Genomic DNA, 7793 nt, shown 5'->3' on the forward strand with positions numbered 1-7793 from the left:
GTTGGAGTTTAAGCCATACTTGTCCGTGTGTTATTCTATTGTGTGAGGGGCTGTGGTGAGGTACAGGGCTGTAAGGTACCGTACCTACAGGAGGATGGAGGACAGAACACTGGCTAGAGAGGTTGGAGTTTAAGCCATACTTGTCCGTGTGTTATTCTATTGTGTGAGGGGCTGTGGTGAGGCACAGGGCTGTAAGGTACCGTACCTACAGGAGGATGGAGGACAGAACACTGGCTAGAGAGGTTGGAGTTTAAGCCATACTTGTCCGTGTGTTATTCTGTGGTGAGGTACAGGTCTGTAAGGTACCGTACCTACAGGAGGATGGAGGACAGAACACTGGCTAGAGAGGTTGGAGTTTAAGCCATACTTGTCCGTGTGTTATTCTGTGGTGAGGCACAGGGCTGTAAGGTACCGTACCTACAGGAGGATGGAGGACAGAGCAAAACATTCTGCTTTAGAAGAGTTTCTCCCAAAATAAACAACAAAAACAGAGCAAATATCTCAAAAGGGAGAGAGGTTTCACAGTTTTTCAGAAGTTATACAGTGGCTTAGTAGTCTCGTGGGAGTGAACTTGACTCATACAAAAGAAACCTGACAGTCAACATTTCAAACCTCACATCTCCCAGATGAAAATGGTCTCCACAGCATTTGCAACCAAAATAGGGTTGTTTTTAAGTTGAATATCTCCTACAGTGATTTAACTTCAAAACTACCTGTAATGTTTTGATCTGTCCTCCATACCCGCTCTCCCCCTCAGTCACACTCATTCAGTGGTTGGTTGGTGTATTTGATTAACACAGGGTGGGTGGTGTGTGTAAGCCCTCAGTAAGTCATCTGTTGAACTGTCTGTCCCCATACGCACATAGAGATCTGGGGGGGGGGGGTCCTGATGGTGTCCATGTTATAGTTATCCTCTCTGGGTTATTCCTCTGTCCAAGGACCCTTCATCCCTTCTTCATCACCCCATTCTTCCTTCCTCTTCTTCTTCATCTCTGTCCTTCACCACAGCTGCCGCCCCGTATAGGTCGGGGGTGCGGAGGGGACCTGTGAAAGGGAGGAGCGGGAGAAAGAAATGGGACGTCAGTTTGGTCATATACAGTGTTTGAAGTTGAGAGACACCTATGTAAACACACACACACCGCACACACACCACACCACACCACACCACACACACCACACGTTCCTGATAAGAGGTTATATTTTGATTGTTGCCTGTATTACATCTTCAAAACCCCTTATTTCCTCTTTATCTTCCTCCTCTCTCTTCCCCTCTCTCTTCCTCCTCCCTCTTCCTCTTCCCTCTTCCCCTTCTCTCTTCCCCTCTCTTCCCCTCTCTCTTCCTCCTCTCTCTTCCCCTCTCTCTTCCTCCTCTCTCTTCCCCTCTCTCTTCCCCCTCTCTCTTCCCCTCTCTCTTCCCCTCTCTCTTCCTCCTCTCTCTTCCTCTTCCCCTTCTTCCCCTTCTCTCTTCCCCTCTCTTCCCCTCTCTCTTCCTCCTCTCTCTTCCCCTCTCTCTTCCTCCTCTCTCTTCCCCTCTCTCTTCCTCCTCTCTCTTCCCCTCTCTCTTTCTCCTCTCTCTTCCCCTCTCTCTTCCTCCTCTCTCTTCCCCTCTCTCTTCCCCCTTCTCTCTTCCTCCTCTCTCTTCCTCTTCCCCTCCTCTTCCCTCTTTCCTCTCTTTCCCCTCTCTCTTCCTCTTCCCTCTTCCCCTCTCTCCTCCTCTCTCTTCCCCTCTCTCTTCCTCCTCTCTCTTCCTCTCTCTTCCTCCTCTCTCTTCCTCTCTCTTCCCCTCTCTCTCTCCTTCCTCCTCTCTCTTCCCCCTCTCTCTCCTCTCTCTTCTTCTCTCTTCCTCCTCTCTCTTCCCCTCTCTCTTCCTCCTCTCTCTTCCCTTCTCTCTCTTCCCCCTCTCTCTTCCTCCTCTCTCTCCTCCTCTCTTCCCCTCTCTCTTCCTCCCTCTCTCTTCTCTTCCTCCTCTCTCTTCCCTTCTCTCTTCCCCTCTCTCTTCCTCCTCTCTGCCTTTTTTCTCTCGATTCAGCCTCAACAGCTAATCCTGCTCTTTTATGCAGGAGAGAGCATCATTTCCAGAACTCCCCTCCTTTCCTTTCCCTACTACCTACTAAAGTACATTAATACCACTCTGATGTAGGTGGCAGGTCTATGAGCATAATACTAGGAGGGAGACCATTTGGTTCACAGGTAAACGTTCCCAGAGCTTTAGCTGGGCGGTGGCTCAGTGATTTCTGGCTGTTTTCTAGTTCCAGATTCTGCCTCTAATGTAGTGGCAGGTGTCAGAGCAGAGACTGGGAGGGAGCCATTTTAAAACGTTCCCAGAACGTAAGCTGAAAGTTGGCTCAGCGATTTTCTGGACGCGTGGCTCCAGACTCTGCCAGGTCAGCAACGTTTATTTATAGCGAGGTGATTGGAGGTTAGTCACATGCGCTAGGGAGCTCACCCAACCATCCTGGGGCTATAAAGGGTGTGACTGGGCCAGGGGCACAGCTGCATCACTCACACTGGAGAGATGGCTCTAGTCTGCAGCCCAGGGAACCCACTCCCTCATTCACGCACGCACACACACACACACACACACACACACACACACACACAATGTGTGTGCGCAATGTGTGCGCAGAATAATCATTTGAGTTTGTATACCTGTGAATGGTAGCGTGTGACAGGGGTGTAAACGTGGGTGTAAATGTGTGTGTGCTCACTGCCCAGGTGAGTGAGAGTATGTTTCTATATATGTGTAAGTGTCTACACTGCTTTCTTGCTCAGGATCATAATCCGAGTTTGAATAGAGGTTGTGAATGGATGTGCAGCGTGGTCGGATGTGTAAACGTACAATATGAGAACTCACCGCTCCCCCATTCAGGATCATGGTCATCTCAGTGGGCTGGTACACGTTGCTGCGGAAGGGGGCACTGGGTCTGGGCGCTGTGTTACCATTATGATGACCTGCACTCCTCAGACCTGGCACAGCAGAGGAACAACGATATTCTCTTATTCTCTTCTGCAAACACATTCATTCATCCATTCTACATTAAGATCGACACAGGAACAGATGCCTAATCTGTACTTTTACCACACATGCTGTACAGGTACTGTTTGTACCACAACAAGAACCACTGCTCTTTTTAACCCAGTATGGTAATATCACTATGTCCTACATCCAACCCCATACACAGAAACATGCATGTAAAACCTCAGTAGCGCTGTACTGAGCTTGTAAGCATGAATTTTAATATACATTTGAAAGTCAAAGTCTCTTGTTACCTGCAGTGTTTTCGTCAAAGCCGTAGCCCTGGTTCTCCGGAAACTGCCTGTGTGAGAGGGGGATGTCCTCGTCGAAGCTGGTCTCCCTCATGCGGGACGGGGCCTGGGACGTGTCAAAATAGTCAGGGGCGGAGGGTTGTGGCGGGGAGCAGAGACAGGAGTGTGCCTCGGGCACGGCGTGGAACAGGAGGAGGAGCCAACCCTGTGCCACCAGTGCTATCGCCAATGCTGGATCGTCCCAGTCCGGGGACCGCCCCAGCCAGGCGTTACCGTAGAGATAGAAGCCCACCCAGGCAACCCAGAGGAGGAGGGACAACAGACAGGCGGAGAGGAGCCAGACCGCGTTACAGCGCCACTGCCGGGTCTTCCCACAGAGAGCGAAGGAGGCCGCCCCTAGCGCGGCTAGCAGTAGCGCAAGCACATAGCTACAGGCTAAGGAGAAGTCCAGAGGCAGGTACTGGCAGGCCGCTCTGCCCTCCCTGAGCACCGTGAGCAGGAGCCACTCGGCGGCGATGATCCCCTGGACGGCGCTCAGCCCCAGGGCCAGGCCGGTCAGAGTGCAGCCCCCCGGGCTCCGGCGCTCGCTGCCCAACCTCCGGAGCCGCACACCCTGCACCAGCAGGCAGGAGAAGCACAGGGCGAAGAGCAGGCCCCAGAGGGCACGGCGCAGAAGACACAGCTGTTCGTCACGCTCGATGAGGTAGGCGAAACTGAGGCCGAACAGGCCCAGGATGCCCAGGAGCAGGAGGAGAATGGGTCCCACGCCGCTGCGCTTCTCCGCCTCGCTCACGTGGTGTAGTCGACAGAGGATGATCAGGCCCAGTAAAATGGCAGCCAGGGCGCCGCCGGCCGCTGCAGATTCAACCGCCACGCCCCAAACAGAGTCCAGGTCACAGAGGAGGGTGTAGGGGCGCACCAGGCCCCAGCCACACCCCCGGGGCACTGCCAACGTGTCCTCATCAGGGTCCTGGGAGGAACCACGCTGGACCACGGAGAGGAGGAGGAGGACAGGGAAGAACGCCATCTCTAAGAGGAGGAGGAAGGAGAGAGGGTAGAGAAACAGTCATTTCTGGATCAAAATGTGCAAAGTGAAACAAAGTGTGACAAGTAAATCGTCTACTGTAAATCTGGCTGTGTTTTTTTATGAAACAAGTGATCACTGTGTGAGTGACAGTGTATGTACATGGAAGTGTTATCCAACGGCACACACGCACCCACACTTCCTGTATCCGCAACAGGAGCACAGTGACTCTCTCCTTCCATCCTGTAAATGGCCAGAGGTCAACACACAGCCAAGAGGCTCCTTACCAACATTACACACTGATAGCTTCAACATACGTACACATACACTGACTACACCAATGCATGCATGCACACACACCCAGACAAATGCATATAGACACACACAAAATGATGAGCATTAACTAGATATTTCCAGAACAAGAGCATTCAAGTAAACAAACCACTCATATGGTTTTACCATGAAGCTGAGAGTCGGAGGTTGGAAATGTACTTGTTTTGAAAGGAGAACATTGACTGACCGGTAGTCTTTATAACATCAGTATCCACAGACAGAGTCATACTCAGAGAAAACACTGCTCACTGTCTGAGCGGACGCGGGAAGGCATGTAGAATCATATCAGTGGAGGCTGGTGGGAGGAGCTATAGAAGGACAGGCTCAATGTAATGGCTAGAATGGAATTAATGGAACAGAGTCAAACATCAATCAAATTTCAAATCAAATGTAGTTACATCAGCTGATGTCACAAAGTGCTGTACAGAAACCCAGCCTAAAACCCCAAACAGCAAGCAATGCAGGTGTACAAGCACGTGGTTTCTATATGTTTGATGTGTTTGACTCCGTTCCATTGCCTCCATTCCAGCCATTACAATGAGCCCGTCCTCCTATAGCTCCTCCCACCAGCCTCCACAGGATCATATATATATCAGGAATAGAAGAACAGGGAACCTCCTGTCCAGGCAGAGGAGCTGACAGCATCATGTTGTTTAGGTAAGACACTGAGACGAGGCATATTGCATAGGTAAAACCCACACACACACACACACACACACACACTTAAAATGAAGATCTTCAGAAAGCACTGACAGCCAGAGTAGGGCAACTTAGGAAATCAATATCACCTCACAGTGACTGTCTGTTTCTCCATCACATTGACTCCCTACCCCATCCTACCCTATCCCATCCTATCCCATCCTACCCTATCCCATCCCATCCTCCTATCCCATCCTATCTCATCCTACCCTATCCCATCCTACCCTATCCCATCCTATCCCATCCTACCCTATCCCATCCTATCCTATCCTACCCTATCCCATCCTACCCTATCCCATCCTATCCCATCCTACCCTATCCCATCCTATCCCATCCTACCCTATCCCATCCTATCCCATCCTCCCATCCTATCCTATCCCATCCTACCCTATCCCATCCTACCCTATCCCATCCTACCCTATCCCATCCTATCCTATCCCATCCTAACAAAACAAACACACATAAACAAAACAAATACACACAAGACGATCCCTCATAAGTCTCTAAAGAGACAACGAACACACTGTAGGATCAGTATGTAAGGCTGTATCTAAACTCACAAACACACACACACATTCACACTGACACACCAGCCTGTTTTTAAACCAGCCTAGGAACAGTCAACAACATCTGTCCGGTCCCTTCACGACACATCACAAACTGACCTTTCAGACATACTTTCCTATCTGCCTCATACAGTCAATAGCACTGCATTCATTTTAAACCATCACCACGCGTCACTCTAACACACACAACCACACAAATACAACACAGACCCTACACAACCCTTTCACCCTGTTCATACTATCATGCCCACCCAAACCAAACTGTGTTGGCTGACATAACAACACAGACCCTACACAACCCTTTCACTCTGTTCACACTATCATGCCCACCAAAACCAAACTGACTGGCTGACATATTGTCTTTGCACATTGTCCTTTTTAGCATGGTTCCTGCAACTACAGAATGTTGGATGTGTACACAACCCAGCTCAGTGCAGTTTGGTTAGGCTCAGTAATGGGAAAAGCCCTGTGGTTAACCTTAATTAGGTCTGGCTCATGGAAATAACCTGGGGTCGCTGATAGTGGTGGTGGGATCCAAAAGAGAAAAATACACCATTTTGGATTCATGAATGTTGGCATTAAACCCCTCCATCAGGGTGTTGGTTCGCTCCAAGGCAGCTTAGACTAATTCAGATTACAGACAGCTTTATGAGTGTGTCGAGGATATCTGGTGCAGCAAGGCTTCCAGCCACTGTCTTTATCTGTGCTATGCTATTTCTGAACTATGCTATATCTGTTCTATGCTATATCTGAGCTATGCTATATCTGTTCTATGCTATATCTGAGCTATGCTATATCTGTTCTATGCTATATCTGAGCTATGCTATATCTGTTCTATGCTATATCTGTTCTATGCTATATCTGAGCTATGCTATATCTGTTCTATGCTATATCTGAGCTATGCTATATCTGTTCTATGCTATATCTGTTCTATGCTATATCTGAGCTATGCTATATCTGTTCTATGCTATATCTGTTCTATATGCGCTGTGCTATATCTGCGCTATGCTATATATGTGCTGTGCTATATCTGTGCTGTGCTATATCTGTGCTATGCTATATCTGCTTCTATGTGCCATTAATAGACAGTAGCATAATATTTACATCAGTGGCAGTCGGTGCCATTTATGATTAGGGAGGACAATTTATTGAACTTATTTATATTACCCAGTTCAATTATATTCACCCAGTTCAATGTAACAGCAATAACTTTAGGCTACTAGCCTACATAACTCACATTTTCCCTATACCCATCATGAGGTTGCTACATCCTAGCCTATGAATGAAAGTTTACAATGTAGATGCACAGGTTGATGGACAAATTGGAGTAATCAAGGTGACAGACAGTGACACATTAAATACCACCTTGCGCGCTCTTTCCTGCATCTAGCTGATAAGGGGGGAATCATTCGTCCAAACAGTTGCCAACAAGAGTTTCTATTGGACAAATTCCGGTAGGTTTATCCTCATTTCATTCCGTTTTCTTCCATTTAAGAAATGTTTTTCAACAGAATCGGCGGAATGAATACAACCCTGATCACACAGTTCACCATCATAGCAGCCACATACAAACAGCAACATCACTTGCTTGTTGTTGTATAATTCCTTCTCGCATCAACACGCTCTCCTCCTCTCACCTTTTCCCTTCGCTTGTGCACTTCAGTGCACAACACGTCAGCTGTCTGTGGCCAGGCGAAAAAATCTTTCCAAGCTAAACCTTCATACCATATGTTACCATATTAGCTAACATCGTAGGCAACATAGCTACAAGATCTAACATGTTAGTAAACCCGCTACAATCATGCAGTACATTGTCCAACAAGACGTTTAGCAGCTACACCGGCGGGCCCTGGTGGCAATACATTAATACAACCGAAAGCTTGTCTTGACTTGGATGAGTTCCT

At 48.5% G+C, this 7793-nt stretch overlaps 1 protein-coding gene across 2 annotated transcripts; it reads right to left on the reverse strand.

Moving 5' to 3' along the window:
* Positions 1–418: 418 nt before the first annotated feature.
* On the reverse strand, positions 419–4294 carry LOC139401053 (G-protein coupled receptor family C group 5 member B-like). 2 transcript variants are annotated; one of them, XM_071145567.1, is made up of 3 exons: positions 3271–4294; positions 2855–2967; positions 419–1044 (listed from the first exon to the last, which is right to left on the reverse strand). In XM_071145567.1, the coding sequence occupies exons 1-3, from the start codon at positions 4292–4294 to the stop codon at positions 1000–1002; spliced, it is 1182 nt and encodes a 393-aa protein (XP_071001668.1). In that variant the 3' UTR covers positions 419–999. The 2 variants fall into 2 exon arrangements, with proteins under 2 accessions (XP_071001668.1, XP_071001667.1); XM_071145566.1 differs by having other exon boundaries at positions 526–1044; positions 2840–2967.
* Between the last annotated feature and the right edge of the window lie 3499 nt (positions 4295–7793).

The sequence above is a fragment of the Oncorhynchus clarkii genome, unplaced genomic scaffold (genome assembly GCF_045791955.1).
Source record: "Oncorhynchus clarkii lewisi isolate Uvic-CL-2024 unplaced genomic scaffold, UVic_Ocla_1.0 unplaced_contig_590_pilon_pilon, whole genome shotgun sequence".
Classification (NCBI taxonomy): Eukaryota; Metazoa; Chordata; class Actinopteri; order Salmoniformes; family Salmonidae; genus Oncorhynchus; species Oncorhynchus clarkii.

What these genes read in the sequence shown, in the direction of transcription:
- LOC139401053 (XM_071145566.1), bottom strand. Translation starts at nt 4,294, where the DNA reads ATGGCGTTCTTCCCTGTCCTCCTCCTCCTCTCCGTGGTCCAGCGTGGT. An exon ending in CTTTGACGAAAACACTGCAG is followed by an intron (nt 2,968 to 3,270) that starts GTAACAAGAGAC and finishes CTGCTGTGCCAG; the next exon opens with GTCTGAGGAGTGCAGGTCAT. An exon ending in GAGCGGTGAGTTCTCATATT is followed by an intron (nt 1,045 to 2,839) that starts GTACGTTTACAC and finishes TCCCTTTCACAG; the next exon opens with GTCCCCTCCGCACCCCCGAC.